This window comes from Tachysurus fulvidraco, chromosome 21, assembly GCF_022655615.1.
Source record: "Tachysurus fulvidraco isolate hzauxx_2018 chromosome 21, HZAU_PFXX_2.0, whole genome shotgun sequence".
In the NCBI taxonomy this organism is placed as follows: Eukaryota; Metazoa; Chordata; class Actinopteri; order Siluriformes; family Bagridae; genus Tachysurus; species Tachysurus fulvidraco.
The window spans coordinates 13,729,754-13,751,864 of record NC_062538.1 but is presented as its reverse complement, the minus strand read 5'-3'; the positions used below and the strand labels follow the sequence as shown (position 1 = coordinate 13,751,864).

Genomic DNA, 22,111 nt, shown 5'->3' with positions numbered 1-22,111 from the left:
GCTAGGATTGAGCTTTAACTGATGAGCAGTCATCCATGATGATATTTCTGTCAGACATGCTGAGATCCGATCAGAAGCTGTGGTATCTGAGGGTGGGAAAGAGAAGATAAGTTGTGTATCATCAGTATAGCCGTGGTAAGAGAACCCATGTGAGGAAATCTTCTAGTTATGAACACTTTAATGTTGACTATAACTATTCATTATAGCTTGACAATTTTGTTCTAGCTCAATCTATGACACGTTTGTTTATTTATTTATTTATTTATTTATTTATTTATTTATTTATTTATTTATTTACAGTGGTGTGAAAAAGTGTTTGCCCACTTCCTGATTTTTTATTGTTTTGACGTGTCACATTTGATGTTTCAGATCATCAAACAAATTTAAATATTAGTCAAAGATATTTTTTTATTATTAAGAGAAAAACAAAATCCCAAAGTACATGGCCCTGTATGAAAAGATGCTTGTCCCTTAAACCTAATAACTGGTTGGGGCACCCAGCAAGAACTGCAATCAAGCGTTTGCAATAACTTGCAATGAGTCTGTTACAGCGCTGTGGAGGAATTTTGGTCCACTCATCTTTGCAGCCACATTGGAGGGTTTTCAAACATGAACTGCCTGTTTAAGGTCACGCCACAGCATCTCAATAAGATTCATGTCAGGACTTTGACTAGGCCGCTCCAAAGTCTTCATATTGTTTTTCTTCAGCCATTTAGAGGTGATTTTGCTGGTGTGTTTTGGATCATTGTCCTGCTGTAGAACCCAATTGTGTCAGAAACAATTTTTATCTTTATTGCGAATTAACAACCTATAAATTAAATCGAGAAAAGGGGACAAGAAGAAATTCAAATTGGTGTCATTGGCATGTTGAAAGTTAAAATTCATATTCATCATGATTTATACATGTTTTAGTAGATAACATAAGGTTTTATATTAAAATTTTCTGGCACATGGAACTAGCAGCCCCAAAACTTCACCATGGGGATTGTGTCGTATTCTTGTTATGTTAAAATTTTCAATACATTATTTCAGATGTTTTTGAGACACAGTAATTTTTGCAAACTTGTTTTTTTTTGTTGTTGTTGGTGTATTTATCATTATCCTAATCCATCCAAACACCCTAGTTCACACTTTATACCCAGACATTCTCAAGCTCTTTTATTTTACTATGAGGCTATGAGCACTAACTCCTAGTGTAACATTCACTATTTGAGGACTGAACAAATAGCTTGCAAATGTTAATTAAAGTAGGCATGACAAATCAAAAAAGGTTTGCTCGGGTACTGCAGTGCTTTAAATAGCCTGCAAATTTTAATTAAAGTAGGCATGACAAATCAAAAAAGGTTTGCTCAGGTACTGCATTGCTTTAAAGGTCAGTAGTAGAATTGTTATAATCAATGCAAAATTTGATAGTCAATGTAGTGTGAACAATACAGGGCTCTAAGAATATTTCAAGTTTATCACAGAGAATAGTATGATTAGTGATGTCAAAACTGGCACTAAGGTCAAGCAACACCAGCAAGGAAACACAACCCTGATTAGAGGACAGTACTAGGTCATTTATCACTTTAACCTGTCCAGAGAGAGTAAGTTCATTACAGTATGTACACCAAAGTGTAGTGTTTTCAGTTAAAATGCTAAACCTGATGCGACAAATTTATTGAAAAATTATTTATAAGTATGTGCATCCATCCATCCATCCATCCAGCCATCCATCCATTCATCCCTCCATCCATAAATATCAGTAAATCCTATACTGCATTGCTATAATTAGAATTAAGGACACTAAATTGTTGCATTATAGCTAAAAAGTGGGGAAACATGGCTTCCTCTGTAAAAGTGTAAGCAACAAACTAACCAGCTAAAATAAGTTACCATGAGTTTATAATTATTTACTTTCTAACTAATGTGGCAATGTTAATTGATCTAAAGTTAATACTACTATTGAAGTAATATATATTGTAGACTGTGTTTTCCATGTTGGGAAGACCTATTCTGATGTCTGAGTTTCATGGGTGTTTTCGTTGGGTTTTTCCAAACACAATAATATCGATATTAAATTGCAATTTTTTCAAGTTTTGCAAGTTTACTTAGACAATGATGCTAAAGCTGTTGAATCTTTGAATCATCAAGTTAGCCAGTAAGTATGCAACATAGCATTGACTGTAAAATGTAAGAAAAAGTAGCACTTTAAATGATGCAAATCTTTGGCAAGTTTTGCAAGTTTACTCACAGAACGATGCTAAAGCTGTTTAATCTTTGAATCTTCAAGCTAGCCAGTAAGTGTGCAACATAGCATTGACTGTAAAATGTATGAATGTTATTTCTGAATTATACTTCGTCACAACCATGATGGAAGGAGACAGACCTGTATGCAGGATAGCTTCAAATGAAAGGGTTTAATAAATAATGAAAAGACAGAAAAAGATGATAACTAAAACAATAAAAATGATTACACTTAACAATGACTAGACATAACGAAGGGTAAACGTAACTCATGATTCCGCTTAAATATAAAAGACAATGATGACACAATATAGATCAGGTGTGGAGACAGGGAGGAGCAGATGAAGGCGGGGAAGACACGTGACGAGGAAGATAAATAAAGGCACGTGGCCAAAAGTCCGGGCTCTGTCCTGACAACCTCACACAGTGCAGTTAATACTCCTTTTCCCTGTTGGTGGTCCCTTTTTTTGTAATTTTTTTAAAGGCTCATCCTAGTGATAATTAAAAAAACTCTTAACATGCCACAATAAAAGAACCTCTGTTTAGAAAATAGCTATGAAATGGAAATAGTCATGCCCATGCACTTACCTCAAATGTGAAATAGCAAGAGTTTGTACAACACCATATTATTTTGCATATTGTGTACCCAAAGGAGATTCAGCTAGTAGCAAGATAACATTATTATTTCCACTCTGTTTATCGACCAATTTGATCAAAAACATAAAAAAGCTGAAAGACTCATAAGCTTAATATATATATTAATGTTGATTAACATTAAAAGCAATTTCATTTGCTTCAGAAATATTGAAGAGAAGAAAATAATTATCAGAGAAAACTGAAACAAGCCTATTTGTAATGGACTGTTGGACAGGCTTTGTTTATTATATTCCCATGTGCTTTTTTCGTAGTCTGCACATGTGTTTGCCCCACCCGATCCTTCCCAATTCCTGCCTCTGCACACATGCTCCATATGTCTCACTAATTGTCCTCCCTATATATACCTGCTGTCTTGTGCTTGCTGTTTGCTGAGTCATTGTCTCCTGGTTTCTGGTGCTTGTTTTCTGTTTGTGATTGTTATTTTGTATTTCAGTTGCTTAGTCTTCCCTAGTGTTTCCACGTGTTTGCAGTTTTTCCTTAATAAATTCCCCTTTGTCACATTATCCATGCATTTGAATCTGATTCTGCTCTGTGGAGGCACCCTCTGTATATGGTGACAAATTATAGTTCAGTGAGATTAGTGTAACATAAACCCTTCAAACTGAGCAGGACAGAAATCATAATCCTTTCTTAATCATAAAAGTGTTAATATGTATACACATGCATCATACCAGAAGAAGGTGAAGAAGCCAGACTACAAAAACCATTTCCACCTAAACAAAACAATTCAATTATAATAATTAAATAATTCATTGACACAATTATTTACAGAATTTAATCGTGTTTTTGCTTTTATAATATTGAAAATGGCCGGAAATAGAAGATACTATGTATAAGACATGAGACATGACCTCTGCCTACTGATCAGGAATATCTTATATAATCTGAAAGGTATGTAAACACCTTTATTATGTTTTTTTTTTCATTTGGTCCAAAATCATCACTTTGCTTACTTCCGGGTATGCCTGCTTGCTCTTGTAGCTCACGTCAACCTGAAAGCGTGTCCAGCTGTGGCATGACACACATTACTGTAACTGTGTATTATACATTTAATGTTGTTGGTGGGGAGATTCCAAAACAAACCCTAAATAGTTATATTTGGATGGAATTAACACCAACTGTGACATATAAATCAAATAAATTAAGTTTTATAGTTCAGTACCTGAGAAACCTCATATAGCACAGGTGTGCCATATTGTGCAATACTGATGAGATTTGTGAGTCATAAAATTTCAATCATCTCAGTTTCGTGGTTGAATCTTGTATAGCTTTGCTACTATGAAGGTTTATTTTGGAGTCCACAAAGATGGACTCCAAAACACCAGAGATTTCTGGCATATCTCTAACAACCAATAAAAACTATGGTTGTGTGAGCCTGACACCTACATGCTGGTCATGATTATTCAAAACGCTCTTTTGTCATGTAATTCACAAAAGTTTAGTTAGCTATCAAATAGCTAGTCTGGCAAAAAGCCAATGGCCATACAGAAGGTTTACAATATTATGTGTTAACTTTTAATTAACTTTTGCCGAATAGCTGGAAGCAATGTTCTGTTGCACAATGCATAGAACCTTAACCTAAACCCTGCTAAACTCCTTTGGGATACTACTACTACTACTACTACTACTACTACTACTACTACTACTACTACTACTAATAATAATAATAATAATAATAATAATAATAATAATAATAATAATACATTTTATTTGGTAATAATAATATAATAATAATAATACATTTTATTTGAGGGTGCCTTTCAAAAATACATTTAAAACACAACGAATACTATAAAAAAAACAAATAGACAACGGAATAAAAAAAATATATATAAAGTAATAAAAGAAAATAATGGGCAAGTTCAAATATAAAATGCATTTCTAAACATGTGAGTTTTGAGACGTTCGTTAGATAGTCTATACCGCTGATGTCAGCAGGGAGACTGTTCCAAAGGCAGGGAGCAGAGCGACTGAATGCTCTAAGCCCAGTGCTGGACAGTTGAGCTGATGGTGTGGTGAGCCGATTAGCAGAAGAGGATCTGAGTGTACGGGAGGATGTGTATAATTGGAGAAGATTAGAAAGATATGGTGGAGTAAGATTATGAAGAAGGTGAATTTTATGCTTGATGAGAAACTTCACAGGCAGCCAGTGAAGCTGGTGAAGAACTGGCATGATATGATCAATAGAAGGAGTTCAAGTAATAATGTGGGCTGCAGAGTTCTTTACTAGTTGAAGTTTATGAAGAATTTTTGAAGGCAAACCAAAAAGAACAGAGTTACAGTAATCCAAATGTCATGTAACAAGGGCATGGACTAAAATAGACTTTGTTGTGTCAAGATTGGGTGGAGGCGATTAATATTGCTGGGGTGAAAGTAGGCAGAATGAGTAACATTATTAAAACGAGCCTCTAAGGGTAGAGTGCTATCAAGGATGACACCAAAACTCTTTACCTGAGGGGAAAGAAAAACTGTGGAACTATCAGTATTTATTGAAAAACTATCAACATTGGCTAAGGTGGACTTGGAGCCAACGAGAAGGACTTCTGTTTTATTGCTATTCATTCGTAGAAAGTAGCAAGAAAACCAAATTGAATACTGAATTGGAATACTGACTACAGTATGTCACAGGCTTCCTCACCCAACAGCAGGAACTGATCTTGCTAAAGGTTTTATGGTTGATTTGATTCAATTCCTCAGCCACATTCCAAAAGCCTTAACAGAATATTGGAGGTAAATTGTGACATCAAAATCATGGAATAAGTTGCTCACAAAAGCACATATGGTGTGATGGTCAGATGTTCACAAAAAATTATGATCATTTCACCACTGGCTTTCTAACAGTATCAAAAAATTCACTCTATTAATAAAAATATGATACTTGGCCTTAATCTGTTAACTGGTTTTGGTCATGCTTGTTTCTGTCATACATATATATCTGCTCTGAGCAGATGGCACCTTCACAGGCAGTTACCGATTTTTAAGGATGTGGACTAAGCATTCCCACAGTGTAATCTAGAATGACTTTTGTGAGGGGGTGGGGAACAAAGTCAAAATAAGTTGACTCAGTCACATTCCAATCTCAATAGATTTATAGGTTGAGTCCAGAAACATGCCTGAAGCTTTGTCAAATTACAGTCATTGAGTCGGTCAGGTTTCCTTTAAATCACATATGAGATTTTTGCTGCTAACACATGACATCATTTACAAACAGATTTCTGCTGTAAAAAAACAAGAAATTTTAACACAATCTAAATTGTTTCCATTAAACTAATTTCTTCTCCAGATAAGATGTTAAGACAGTGAAGATGTTATATTCTGTGGTATTTGGTAGGAGATATTTCAGCATAAAGGCACGCACTAGCCGTTTCTATCCTTGTTCATTAGATCACTTTGTCCATTAGATTAAAACAGCTTTAAGACAGCATTATTATTGGACTATAACAACCAAATTTGATTGCCAGCAACTTTTTTGATTGATTGCAACTTTCCCACTACTACTCAGTGAAATGAAATGGCCCATGTTTTGTTTGTTTATTTTTTTCTATTTAATAATAGAATTTCCTCTTTGGTTTAAATATTCATAACAGGATAAGAGTTGATTGGTCTTGTTATGTTAACCATAAATCCTAGTAGATTTTTAAAAGTAACGAGTCAACATTAGTTGATTGACCCTCTGCCATTATGTCACAGGTGTTCACAGACATCAGCCCCATGATCTCACAAGCTTCTATTCCTTGCCTTCAGGAGGAGTTGGCCAAATTACCTCATCCATGGGCTGGTAAGTTCCAAATATCTTGTTCTGTACCTCGGCTAACATTTCCTACATACTCTACATTCTAAGACAATAGCTCAGAACTTCAATCAGTGTCAATAATAAAATGTACACATAATTCTAAACATATCCAACACAATGTATTCAAAAAGTATTCAGACCCCTTCAATTTTCTTTCTTTCTTTCTTTCTTTCTTTCTTTCTTTCTTTCTTTCTTTCTTTCTTTCTTTCTTTCTTTCTTTCTTTCTTTTTTTTTTTACTAAGGTTGTCATTTTTGTAGATCTTTTAACCCAGTCTGAGTTGATAAATGCTGAGTTTTCTTAAATGATGTCTCCAAATTTTGAACTGTTTATCTTTTCCTTGGTCCTGAGAAACTTACCATGAATGCTAACAAACAGATTCCCATACCTTGATGCTGCTATAACTGTGCTTTACCATAAGGATGGAAAACATCCTCCAGATATACATTATTTTTTTCCTAATTTTTCTAACCCTGAGAATTTTTGGTGCAAGCAGTTTAACTTGAATTTTTTTTGTTCTACATTTTTAACAACAGACAAAGAAGAACAGAATTTGACTGTATGGTACCCTTCTGAAAATAATGAAATAGCAAGGCTATATCTGTTGGTTTTTGCTATGCCCTATACACATTTGGGCTTGAGATCAAAAGATTACTATTGGATGATAGATAAGAATTTCAGGTTCCATTCCTTTGTATGTACATATAGATGTTATAAACTGTACACATAGAAAATGGCACCTTTGTTGGCAGATCACACAATTATTTTAGTGAGCAAACTTATTGGAACAGATAATCTTAAAATCAACAACACTTAATATTTGGCTGATTATCCATTGCTTGCAATACAGTATTGTTCAAAATAATAGCAGTACAATGTGACTAACCAGAATAATCCAGGTTTTTAGTATATTTTTTATTGCTACGTGGCAAACGTGGTGAAGTAGATTCTCAGAAAACAAACAAGACCCAGCATTCATGATATGCACACTCTTAAGGCTGTGAAAATGGGCAATTATTTGAAAGGGGTGTGTTAAAAAAAATAGCAGTGTCTGCCATTGACTGTACAAACTCAAAACTATTTTGTACAACCATTTTTATTTCTAGGATTTAGCAATCCTGTGAATCACTAAACTAACATTCAGTTGTATGACCACAGTTATTTAAAACTGCTTCACATCTGTGTGGCATGGAGTCAACCAACTTGTGGCACCTCTCAGCTGTTATTCCACTCCATGATTCTTTAACAACATTCCACAATTCAATTACATTTCTTGGTTTTGCTTCAGAAACAGCATCACCCCACAAGTTCTCGATTGGATTAAGGTCCGGGGATTGGGTTGGCCACTCCATAACATTAATTTTGTTGGTTTGGAACCAAGACTTTGCTCGTTTACTAGTGTGTTTGATGTCATTGTCTTGTTGAAACAACCATTTCAAGGGTATGTCCTCTTCAGCATAAGGCAACATGACCTCTTTAAGTATTTTGACATATGCAAACTGATCCATGATCCCTGGTATAAATAGGCCAAACACCTTAGTAGGAGAAACATGCCCATATCATGATGCTTGCACCAAGATGCTTCACTGTCTTGACTGTGTACTGTGGATTGAATTCAGAGTTTCGGGGTCGTCTCACAAACTTTTTGTGGCCCTTGGACCCAAAAAGAACAATTTTATTCTCATCAGTCCACAACTTGTTACTCCATTTCTCTTTAGGCCAGTTGATGTGTTTTTTTTTTGGCAAATTGTAACCTCTGTGCTGTTCTTCTGAACAATGTCTTGAACGACCCATTTTTCTCAGGCTTTTAAATGCATGTTCAACAAGTGCTGGCTTCATCCTTAAATAGGGGCCACCTAATTCACACCTGTTTTTTCACAAAATTGATGACATCAGTGATTGAATGCCACAATGCTATTTTTTAGAGCACACCCCTTTCAACTAAGTGCTCAATTGCACAGCCTTGAGAGCATGCATATCATGAATGCTGGGTCTTGTTTGTTTTCTGAGAATCTACTGCACATACTGGTAACTTGTTTGCCATGTAGCAATAAAAAAATATACTAAAAACCTGGATTATTCTGGTTAGTAACATTGTAATGCTATTATTTTGAACAATACTGTAAGTAATCCAGAGAGCCACTGACCCCACCAGACTGTTGCATTCTTCTTTTGTGCAAGGCTTTTACTACAGCTTCTTTGAGTTGTTGTTTATTTTGTTGTTTTTACCCTTGTTTTACCCAATCTCCTCTTCAGGAGGTGAAATGCATGCTGAAATGGATGGAAGTCTGGTAATTGACTTGGTCAGTTTAAAACCTTAAACTATTTTCTCCTAATGTCTCATAAAGTCTTTTTTTGTGTTACCAGTGTGTTTTGGGTCATTGTATGCATTCTTCTGTATATCGGCAGACAGAATGACTTCTGAATTGTTTCAGCTGCTACAATCATGAGTTTAATCATCAATACAGATTAGGGACCCCATTCTAAAAGCAGCCATGCAAGCCCAAGACATAACACTAGCTCAGGCATAATTGTTTAAAGAATTCATATGTTTTGGTTTATGGGCAGATCAAGTGTCCACACGTTGCCCTTTTCCCTCACTTTGGGTAGAGGTTAATTTTGTCTCCATAATTTTGTTGCTCACCGCTGTATATCTGGCCTTCCAATTCTTACCACTGTTGAGTGGTTTACATCTTGAGGAATGGCCTTTATATTTCTGAAAATTGTCAACTCCCTGCCATGGCATTAGGAAGAAACTTTGAGAAGATCCAGACTTAAAAGGGACCCACTCCTTTTCCAGTTGACAATGAACAGTGAGATTATAAATGATTTTTCTTATATGATGGAAAATAGGGCAGCAAAACTGATAACTCTAATATAATTTAAAAAAGGCATTTTGAGTGACAAAGGCAAGCATGTTACTGAGAAAACAGTACAGGAATGCTGCCCCTCAGATCTGGAACGTGGTTATATGGATTTGCTCATTCAACGAACAAGACTTAATGAAGCAGGCACTGTTGTCAGGCAAGAAAACCTGGGGTGCAGAGAGCATTCCTGTTATCTCAAAGGTCAGATCTCCTTGCATGTCACTCCAGCTCTTTTATTCCAACCGTAGCTGACGGATCTTCATTGAACTTCTTGTAACAGCGCCAACCACATTCCACCCTCAAACCGCCAGATGGAGCCATCACACAACATGAAGTATTGTGAGTTCTGCCTGAGTACCAAGCATTTGTTTTCTCTGCCTGTTTGCCATTGTTCATGACTACGCATTGTTTCTTGACTCTTCCATTTGTTATTTGGGTTTTGGATTTGTTTACCTCGCTGATTGCACTTAAGTTTTTCTTTTTAATTTTGTTTTCCTTGACTCTGCTTTTGTCTTATGTTTTGGGTTATTTACTCTTGGTGTGCTTAATAAACTTTTGTATATTGAATCTATATCGAATATGCTGACTCCTCGTTACAGAATACTTAAATTAAATTTATGGTGCTCTGTTTCAGTGTAGGGATTTCTGTGCCAGTGTGAAATCTTCTTCAACCAGAGACCTATAGTGAGGACGTTATGAAATGTGCCTTCCTCATGTGTCTTGTTTTTAGGAGGGCGCTGGACTGGGCAGCAGCAGTTTATTACCACAAACCATGTCAGACAGTCCTTTTCACTGTTTACTTAGCTCAATGTTTTAATTGTTCAATGTTTTTGAAGATCGAGTTGGAGAAGGGGAAATTAAAGTTCGAATTCTGGTGGCCCAAAGCCAATTTTGTCTTCCAACCCCAGACAATGTCCCAATTATACTATTAGAAGTATAATATTCTATCAAAGTATTGTCTGCGTGTTCTGCCTGCATACTAATCCTGTGTGCATACGCTGCCTGTTTGCCATTATTCATGACCACATTTTGTTTCTGAACTTCCCAGTTGCTATTTATTTTGTAATTATTTACATCGACCCTTTACATTTTTTTTTACTTCAAGTCAAGTCAAGATGCTTTTACTGTCATTTCAACTATATATAGCTGATGCACTGCATAATGAAATGAAACAGCATTTCTCCATGGTGCCACATAAAACAACAGTAAAGGACTTGCAGTAAAGTAAGTTGTTCAAGCCACATAAAGTGCATTGTGTGCAACCCAAAGCAAACAGTGCAAGACAAATGACAGTTGGTGCTTTGCCTGTTTTCCTCGACTCTGATTTTATCTCACGTTTCACTTCTGCTTATGGAATCTACTGACTCCTTTTTACACATTGTCATGCTGGAACATATTTAATATAGACACTATAGTGTGTTGAAACAATGTTCAGTATGAACATCAAAATCTTTATTATTAGCAGGTCCTAATCTACTGATCCTATGTGAGATTGTCCATTGATGAAAGAGTGAGGTTTCGGAATAATATTTTAGGGACATGCAAGCATTTAGGGAATCTGAATACATCAGAAAAAAGCGATTCACAAGTGCAAAAGAAAGCTGCAAGGATCACAGGGCAACAGGAGCCATTGCAGAAAAGCATGTCACTATTGACAGCATCTTATCTGCACAGCTCCTTACACCAAATCTTTCTCTCATTATTTGTGTAATGTATGTGATTAATACAATACCATAAACATGCTGAGGTCTGAATACCTTCTGAATACATTGTATAATTCTCTTGTGAGAATTATATGATATATAATAATGTAATACAATATAATTTTAGTGAATAACATACCACGCCTATTTTACAGTTTTTTTGTTAAATTAGCAGAATTTTAAGTATCAATACTTAATTATGCTTAAATAATTCATTCATTCATTTTCTACCGCTTATCTGAACTTCTCGGGTCACGGGGAGCCTGTGCCTATCTCAGACGTCATCGGGCATCAAGGCTGCTTAAATAATACAAAATATATTTATTTGTACAATGAAAGAGCGGGAATTTAAAAAATATATATATATTTATTTATTTCACTGTTGTACATATAAATCAATAAACTGCATAGTATTACATAGTATAACCAGTTGATTGAGTTCTTTGTAAATCATGTTAAATGAATGTACTCCTGCATATGCAAATATGTAAAGTAAATATGTTTGACTATCAGGCAGAAGAAGGATTCTTGCTTTGAAGGTTTCTCGCAGCAAATGTGCAAATAAGTGATTATCCTGTCTAATTGTCAGTCTAAAGGAATCTTTGCAAAAAGCTTTTAAACTATAAATCAAACTTTACGATATATAACTTAAAACTAACAATGTAGTATATGTAGTACCTGCTCATTCATGCAATTATTGTCAGCCAATATTATAATGGCAGTAGTGATATGCATGATATCATGCACATACAGGTCAAAGGTTGAAAATGGAATAAGATCAGGCAATGTTTTTCCAACATGGAGTTTGCACAGCTTCATCCATTGTGAGCTTAGTCAGTTGGCTAATGATGTCTGAAAAAATAGTTACAAATGTCTCCTTTCCAGGAACTGCATCACTGCTTTTTTGTGGCAGGCAGCAATTATTTTTGTTTTTACACATTTGTTCAGGAATCCATACAAAAGGTGGAGGAGCCAACCCTCCCAACCCTTTGTGTCTACCTGAATCAAGCTGATGCCAGCTGATGGTCACACTGCGAAATTGTGAGCTGTATGTATGTAATCTGCATGTAAGAAAGAGAGAAAGAGAGAGAGAGAGAGACAGAAAGTGACAAAGACGTGAGGGCTTCCTGGGACATAAAGCACTCAACCACTCCACAGTCAGCAAACCTGAGTGACTTGCAGAGTTGGTGACAACATCCACACATCTCGGTTTAGCAAAAAATCTTTAGTCAAGTTCAAGTTCAAGTTCGCTTTATTGTCATTCCGCCTACTTTAAGACATGCAGTGGAACGAGATGTTGTGTCTCACAGGTCATCGGTGCAACATGCATACAGACATAAAACATAAAACAACAACGAAGCAGGGGGGCAGGTGCGGACTATGCCATCAGTACAAACAATACACTCTATGTAAAGACTTTCAGGAAATAAATATAAATATGTGGACTATACAATGCTTCCCTTGATATTGTACATGTGCAATTGGAGGCATTCAAAGTCAAGCCGCTGGTAGCTAGCATGTAAAAGTGTATTGACTGTGGGTTTTTGTACACCGTTTAGTTTTTGATGTACCAGTGTGCTAATGCTGTGGTGAGTGCAGCTGGTGGCAGTCAGGTGGGTCACATCACAGGAGGCCTGTGTGGTGGTTTGAGTTCAGGGCTCGCACAGCTCAGGAGAAGAAACTGTTCCACAGTCTAGCAGAGTGTGCTCTGATGCTTCTGTACCTTCTTCCTGATGGTAGGAGCTGAAAGATGTTGGAGGGATGTGTGGGGGTCCCCCACCATGCTGTTGGCCCTGCTGAAGCATCGCTTCATGAAGATGTCCTTGATAGAAGGGAGAGGGGCGCTGATGATCATTGCGGCTGTATTCACTATCCGCTGAAGGGTCTTGAGGTCTGCTGCACTGCAGTTCCCGTGCCAAACAGTGATGCAGTTGGTCAGCACGCTCTCTATGCTTTCTCTGTAGAAGGTGGTGAGGATGGGTGGAGGGAGGCATGCTCTCTTCAGGCGGTGGAGAAAGTGCAGCAGCTGATGTGCCTTCTTGGAGAGTGACTGTGTGTTGGTGGACCAGGTGAGATTTTCCGTGATGTGCACCCCCAGGAATTTTGTGCCACTGACCCTCTCTACTGTTGAGTTGTTGATGGTCAGTGGTCGGTGCTCAGCAGAGTTTCTTCTAAAGTCCATCACAACTTCCTTTGTCTTCTCCACATTGATGGACAGGTTATTTGTTGCATACCATTGCTTCATTGTTGCTGATGGGACCGATCACAGTTATGTCATCAGCAAACTTGACGATGCAGTTGGAGCTGAACTTTGCAGTGCAGTCGTGTGTCAGCAGCATGAAGAGCAGTAGGCTGAGCACACAGCCTTGTGGTGTGCCTGTGCTCAGTATGGTGGTGATCAATGTTTTTTACCCGACATGCACTGACTCCAGGATCCAATTACAGAGGGAGTTGCTAAGGCCCAGCAATTGCAGTTTTTGAATATCTGTTGTGGGATTATCGTGTTGACTGCTGAAATGAAGTTTATGAACAGCATTCTGATGTAGGAGATTTTATTTTCAAGGTGTGTGAGGGCTAGGTGGAGGCTGAAGGCATCATTGCATCATCTGTGGATCGGTTCTGGCGACTGGAGCTGATCGAGGGTGTTGGGGAGACTGGTTGTTGCATGACTAGCCTCTCAAAGCACTTCATCATGATTGGAGTCAGTGGTATGGAACGGTAGTCATTCAAACAGGACACAGGTGCTTTCTTTGGTGCCGGTATGATGGTTGTGGACTTGAGACATGTGGGGACGACTGCCTGTTGAGAGGTTGTGAGGTGCTGAAGATATCTGTAAGGACATCAGTCAGCTGTGCCGCACAGTCTTTCAGTACCCGGCCCGGTCCTTCGCGACCCACAGCCTTGCGTCCTTACATCGGCTGGAGAGAGACAGAGCACAAGGTCTTTGGGCGATGTGGGCAGTTTTTGTGCAGGTGTGTTGTTCTGCATGTCAAACCGCGAGTAGAATAGGTTCAGTGTGTCAGGGAGTGATGTGTTGTTTTCACAGGCCTGTAGCGGAGGCTTGTAGTCTGTGACGGTCCGGATGGCTTTCCAAAGGCTCCATGTGTCTTTACTGTCTGTGAAGTGACTGTTGATTTTGTCTGCATATGTCCGTTTAGCTTTTTTGATGCCACATGACAGATTGGCTCTTGCTGTTTAAAGAGCTGCTTTATCTCCTGACCGGAAAGCATCATCTCTGGTCTTTAGCAGCTCATGAACATAACAGAGATGTGATCTGTGAACTCAAGGTGGGGGCAGGGCTCAGCCCTGTATGTATGCTTCCCTGTAGTGTAAACACAAGTCCAGTATATTTTTCCTTTTGTTCCAAAGTTCACATGTTGGTAGAACATCGGTAACACTGTCTTTAAGTTGGCGTGGTTAAAGTCACTGGCTATTATTAGAAAGGCATCGAGGCTGCCTGTTTGAACTACGGTGATTTTGTACTACCACAGCGTTATTACACCAGTCTTTATTAATATACACACACAGTCCACCTCCACGTGACTTACCAAACAGTGTTTTGTTCCTGTCTGCCCGATAGCATGCTAGCCTGTGTAGCCTTTTACCCTCCAGATCTGCTACTTTACCCAAAAAAAAACTATTCATAAAAAAGCTAGACTAAACAAATGGGTTTTCAGCCTGGACTTAAACACAGAGACTGTGTCTGAGTTCCAAACACGAATTGAAAGGCTGTTCCATAACTCGGTCTCGACTAACTGGAGCTTATTTATGCAAAAGCATGAACTAATATTTCTGCATCATGTAGTGACATATAGATCTTTGTAATACTTCTGAGATGAAAGAAGGCTACCCTAGTGATATTATCTACATGTGCTTCAAATGAGAGACCGGTTTCAATAATCACACCAAGGTCATTTAATGCTGCACAAGATGAAACAAAGACCATCCAGAGTAATCAGAAAGCTTACTTTTGGCTGCCTGCTATGTTAGTACAAGCACTTCTGTCTTGTCAGAGTTAATCAGGATGAAGTTAGTAAGCATCCACTGTCTAAAGTCCTTAACACATTGTTCAATCTTATTAAGGTGTCATCAGCATAACAGTGGAAGCTCATACCATGTTTATGAATGATTGCACCAAGGGGGAGCATATTTATGGACAAATATAGTGTGCCTAAAACATAAGCTTAGTAGTCACCATTTAGATCTACAAACTAATAATAATCAATCAAATAAGATCTGATCCAGGAGAGGGCTTTCCCTAACACTAACAATATTTTTAGCCTATCAAGTAGAATAGCTAGGCTAATTGTGTCAAAAGTTAGACTGAGATCATTTAACTCCAGCAAGGAGATACAACCCTTATCAGAGGCCAGTAACAGGTCATTTACCACTTTAACCAATGCTTTGTGACTTTATGAGGCCTAAATCCTGACTGATACATTTCATGAATGTTATTATGATGTAGGTATGAGCATAATTTGCTACAACCTTTTCTAGGATCTTGGAGATAAAGGAGAGGTTTGATATTTGCCTACAGTTGGACACCTGACAGGGGTCAAGGTCAGGTTTTTTAATCAGGGGTTTGATAACTGATAGTTTCAAAGATTTAGGCTCATATCCAGTGCTAATTAAATCATTTATTATTTTTAGAAGAGGCTTAGTAGGTACTTTTATTATCTGTTTTAATAGAAACACATAGGTAAGGGATCCAGTTTGTAGGTTGATAGTTTTGTGGAAGAAATCAATGAAATTAAATCAGTCTTGAAGGGGAGTAAAACAGTGCTGATAAGAAAAAGTATCATGTTATTTACATTATTTATCAAGTTATTTGGTTTTATCTGAATTTTCTGCCTGATATAACCTAAAGTTTTCCACTGAAATAATTTATGAAGTCATTGCTGCTACATACTGTTGGAGTGCACTTTTCTACAGTGGTTTCATTCCTAGTTCATTTTGCTATAGTATAAAATAAAATTTTAGGATTCATTTTATTTTCATTTAGGGTTGAGAGATACCCTAATCTAGCAGCACTAAGAAATGTTTTTGCAGTTCAAAAGGCTTTCCTTCCATGCTAACTGAAATACTGATAATTTAATTTCACGCCATTTACGTTCTAATTTCCTAGTTGATTGTTTAATGGTTCATATTTGGTCATTGTACCAGGAAGCTAGTGTCTTCTGTTTAATTATTTTCCTTGGAGCTACAATATCTAAGGTGTAGTGAAACACTGACAGTCTGACAGACTGACAGAAATCAGTCACCTGATCATGATAATCATTCTGGGAGACTATTGGTAAATCTCTCTGCAGTAGCAGACTTGGTGATGTGGCAATCTGGATATATTGTGTTCAAGATGCAATTTAAACAAAAGGACAATGGCCTGAGATAGCTTTTGATAGTGAAAGAGTGACTATATTTTCTATGTTTAATCCAAAGGTTCAGATCAAGAGTGTGACCTCCATTATGAGTGGGTCTTACACAACTTCTGTTCTCAGAGGATCTTCTAACTTATCAAAATGAATATTAAAGTCTCCCACAATTTATGCTTTGTCTAAAGAAACAACCAGCTTTGAAATAAAATCTGCAAATTCACAGAGAATTTTAGAGCAAGGCCCCAGATTACTGTAAATAAGAATTAGTGGAATTGACTTGGTAGACTTATTGTTTGTGGCTACATATGATATGTTGGTATATTGAAATTTAAATGTGTTGAATTTATGTCTAGATGCCTAGCTTCACAGTTGGGAATAATTATGCATTATCTGCAAGTTCCACCTGCTTCCCATCCATCTACAGCTGATGCTTGACCCAGCTATTCAAGCAAGCTGGCTTAATGCCCCTAATGACCTGAGGGCCTCCTCTGGTTGGGCAGGGTCCAGATGCAGCTAGCATTTGCAGTAGTCCAGAAGTCACTGGGCATATTTAAACAAACAACCCTAATCTTCTAACAGTATGGATCAGAGGTGCTAATGATAGATTTAGCACAGGTCGGACACTACACACCTTAATGGTAGATGATTGTGGAGGATTTGGTACATTTCCCTCTAAACTGGGACAAAAAATGCAAACCACAAGAAAACAAACAGAAAACCAGCTCCTTCTCTAAAGGCTCAATTGGGGCTTCACAGTCACACACAAAATATCAGAGGCTTACACACAACCACACACACTGGCCTCTCATGCCGATAAAAAGTGAAAAGAAAATAAATAGAATGTTAAATAAGCATCTACAATTGAAAGGCAGGTGTGCCATAGTAATTTGCCATCTCCCACACACTTTTACGGTAAACCTTGCCCCTCTCCTGCTAAGATTACATTTAAGTGCTAATAGTATTTTCAATACTTTCATAATATGATTTTCTTCTAATGTACTGTATATGAGCATGCACATGATCTATCATGTATGACCCTTATGATATGTGTTTTATAAAACCAGACTTCTATATTAAAAAAAAGAGTAGTTTCAATAATCAATATAGCTGCAAGCAGCGATGACGGGCCCTCGCACGTTTTTTATCGCTATACGGTGCCTCCCAGAAAACAATGCACGGTCGGCAAGTGCATCAAGTGGGTATATATCAGTGGACTATTTTACGTTGTTACTGAACCATTTGGGGACTGTGGGTAAATGAAACCCCACATTTTAGACAAAGGGGGCGCTAGTGAGCCACTTAAGAGACACACCTTTGTCTGACCTTTTTGTCCACACTTAACAGCCGACAAATGTGATGTATGTGTAAAATTTCAAGTTAATCTAAGCACGCCAAAAGCCTTAAATATGCTTGAAATAAAAGTTTGACATGATGCCATGGCAACAGTGTTTGAGATAGCAATTTCGCATCTCTAATATCTCTGCGTCATGGTGGCCAAGTCTGGTCTCAACTGCATGAACCCCCCAGGAGGAGCATTTAAAAGTTTACCGCATGCAGCTGTCAAAAAATCCACCTTTGTGACTGACACACTTCCTGGGGCCTGTTGGTGGCGCTATGTCAGAGATTCACAATAGGCACATCGATGCGATCGGAATCCTTGGCCAGACATACACACCATGTGTCATCCCAATAAGACATTTTTTGCTTTAGATATTAGACACTTCCTGTTTCTCTGAATTCGCCATAAATTAGTCGCCTCGCCATGGCAGCACCGCTCGAGATATCAAAAATTACTTTGAAATTTAGCAAGTGTAATGTCTCGGCATCATGTTCACCACATTTGATGTCAATCGCATGAATTCCCTTGGAGGAGTATTTAAAAGTTCACCGCATGCACTTATAAAACAATCCAAAATGGCCGACTTCCTGTTGGGCAGAGCTCATAGTTTAGAACGCGAAAGTTGATCGGGTCGATGAGATCTATATGCGTACCAACTCTCGTACATGTGTATAATTGCCCGATCTGTGCACAAATGTTTGTTTTTGCATTACAGGGGGTGCTACAGAGCCCCTTTGCCACGCCCGTATTCCAGCCTTTGCCAGAGCCTAGCGTCGCACGACTCTGACGTGTGCCAAATTTCAAGAGATTTCGAGCATGTTAAGGGACCCCAATTGGCCAATGTGTGCAAAAAAAAAAAAATAATAAAATAATAATAATAATAAATATAGCTGCAAGCAGCGATGGTGGGCCCTCGCATGTTTTTTTATCACTATGCGGAGCTTCCCAGAAAACAATGCACGGTGGGCAAGTGCATCAAGTGGGTAAATATCAGTGGAGTATTTTACGTTGTTACTGAACCATTTGGGGACTGTGGGTAAATGAAACCCCACATTTTAGACAAACGGGGGCGCTAGTGAGCCACTTAAGAGACACAACTTTGTCTGACCTTTTTGTTCACACTTAACAGCCGACAAATGTGATGTATGTGTCAAATTTCAAGTTAATCTAAGCACGCCAAAAGCCTTAATATGCTTGAAATAAAAGTTTGACACGATGGCATGGCAACAGTGTTTGAGATATCAAAAATCCTTTTGCAATTTTGCATCTCTAATATCTCTGCGTCATGTTGGCCAAGTCTGGTCTCAATTGCATGAACCCCCCAGGAGGAGCATTTAAAAGTTTACCGCATGCAGCTCTCAAAAAAATCCACCTTTGTTACTGACACACTTCCTGGGGCCTGTTGGTGGCGCTATACCCGGGACTCACAATAAGCACATCGATGCGATCACGTTCTTGGCCGAACATACACACCTCGTGTCATCACAATAAGACATTTTTTGGCTTAGATAGAAGACACTTCCTGTTTCTCTGAATTCGCCATAACTTAGTTGCCTCGCCCTGGCAGCACCGTTCGAGATATCAAAAATCCCTTCGCAATTTAGCAAGTGCAATGTCTCGGCATCACTTTTGGTGTCAATCGCATGAATGTCCTAGGAGGAGTATTTAAAAGTTCACTACATGCAACTGTTGTGACTGACACACTTCCTGTCGCCTGTTGGTGGTGCTATGTCCGAGATTCACAATAGGCACATCGATGCGATTGGAATCCTTGGCCGAATATAAACACAGCGTGTTATCCCAATAAGACATTTTTTGCTTTAGATATTAGACATTTCCTGTTTCTCAGAATTCGCCATAACTTAGTCGCCTCGCCATGGCAGCACCGTTCGAGATACCAATAACTCCTTCGGAATTTTGCAAGTGCAATGTCTCGGCATCATGTTCACCACATTTGAAAAAAATTAATAATAATAATAATAAACCCGAGCAAAAACAATAGGGCTTCGCACCATTCAGTGCTCGGGCCCTAATAATTAGCATTATGTACCACAGTTACGGTAGACTTCCTGTTGGCTCGAAACAGTTTGGCCATTCTTCTCTGAACTATTAGTATTTTCAAGTCATCTCAGTGTCTTGAATCTTTTGATTCCCTTCACCAAATCAGTTAGTTAACTTACTTGTTCAATGACCCTTTCTGTAACTTACATCATTACATAGGTTGTGCCAACCACTGTTTGTTTTCTCTCTCTCTCTTTTTTTTTTAGATATTATGAGTCATTCTTTAATTCACTCAATAAATTCATTTAAAATGTTTTCGAGAGAAAAATTCTAGTATGATTTACTAAAATTGGCATGTCCAATCCACAAAGAGAAAATATGGTGATTTTATCTTCAAGAAAGACATTTCTGTCAATGCAGGTTTGTTTTGAGAGTGTAGTCATAAATGAGGATACAATATATACTGAATAAGTAAACAATTTATCTATTTGTATGAAATAGTTTTCAATGCTACAATAATAAAAATAGCCAATATCCTGTGATCAATACAACACCAACAACACATAAAGCTTCAAACACACTTACACTCTCACTTTTTTCACCTAAACAAACTACATGAGTGTAAAAATTTCAGGAGACTAGCAGTTCCTGAAATAATAAAACCACATTGAAGTCATTTAGTTCACAGATGTATGCTGTGAAAATGATCTGAATCTTTTGACCTGTACCTGCATGAATATATGACATGACATATATGCTGCTTGCACATGATTGGTTATTTGTATGAATGAACAGGTGATCCTAATAAACTGTTTGGTGAGTGTGGGTATCTAGAACTCTAGAAAGTATATAAAAGAGGTTCTAAATTTTGTGGGTTATTATATTTATCCAGCATATATAAACCTGAAATCACCAAACATTTGGTCAGAAGGTCACCCAATCCTTACCTTACCTACCCCAACTCCCAATTACCTGCAGGCAAAGTCAGCCTGTCTATCCACTCTCCTCGTGTGGCTTCAGGCAGCCCTACTCCTCCAGTCTCACCAGCAACTCCTCCTATTCAAGGTATAGTATCAGCTGAAAATTTTTTGATTCTGAAGTTTCAGCTAAAAGTGCTAACACCACCCTCATAGCCTGCCTATGCAACCCAGCCTAGCTTGCTTAAGCTTTTGCCATGTTTGTGCCCTAGTTTGCTTTAATCAAATAATTGGTTACATATTACAATGAAGTGTCAATATTAGCATAGGTATTCTGGTTTTAATTGAGGGACTTATAATCTGTTAAAAACTGTTTAGATAAAATGCTATGTAAAATAAAAATAAAAAATAAAATGCATTGCAAAGATTTGCAAATCATTTAGACCCCATATATATATATATATATATATATATATATATATATATATATATATATATATATATATATATATATATATATATATATATATGATAAACAAATACTATCAAATGTTGAAACTGAGAGTTTTTGAAGCCATTTAAAAAATTTCAGGGACAGGGCAATATTTACCATTGTGTTGCATCACCTTTTCTTTTAGGTTTTGCACTGGATCTTTTACTATGGAGCCATGCTGTTGTAATGCATACAGATTCTGGTTTGGCATAGTCTTGCTGAAATAAGCACAGCCTTCAATGAAAAATGTTGTTTGGATGGCAGCATATGTTGCTTCAAAACTTGTACACACACACAAACACACACACTCAAACACACAGACACACATACACAGTTTGTATGCAAAGAACCTTTTTTAGTGAAGGCCTTGCTTATTTCAGCAACACTATGCCATATAGTGCATTAAGAAAGAATTCAGACCCTTTGGAACAACACTTGAAATTTAGCTCTTGATAGTTTCTGTGATGTTTCTTCATCTTGATTTGAGTCCACCTGTGGTAAATTAAATTGATTCAACATGATTTGGAAAGGCTATCTCTCTATAGAAGGCCTCACAGCTGACAATGCATATCAAAGCAAAAACCAAGCCATGAGGTCAAAGGAACTGGCCCAGATCTGGGGAAGGCTACAACACAATTTCTGCTGCACTGATGTGCATACATAATTGAAGCTAATCGGCATCTCTAAATTGTCTCTAGTGATTTGTTGTGTGAGTGTGTGTGAAATTGTTCCCTGAGTTGGCACC

The 22,111-nt window shown here is 37.7% G+C and overlaps 1 protein-coding gene across 23 annotated transcripts in view; it reads left to right on the top strand.

Annotated features, from left to right (window-relative positions):
- tcf7 (transcription factor 7) overlaps positions 1-22,111 on the top strand; it is a 65,061-nt gene that overhangs the window by 18,379 nt on the left and 24,571 nt on the right. For 20 of the 23 annotated variants that reach the window (XR_007138965.1, XR_007138968.1, XR_007138967.1 and 17 more), the window contains exons 5-6: positions 6,574-6,661; positions 20,935-21,021. Coding sequence is in view for 18 of the 23 variants with exons in the window: in XM_047805582.1 (XP_047661538.1) it covers positions 6,574-6,661; positions 20,935-21,021 (175 nt within the window). In the remaining 5 variants the exon portion in view is untranslated. The remainder of the gene's footprint in view (positions 1-6,573; positions 6,662-20,934; positions 21,022-22,111) is intronic. The other 3 variants (XM_047805587.1, XM_047805585.1, XM_027152828.2) reach the window with 1 other exon arrangement.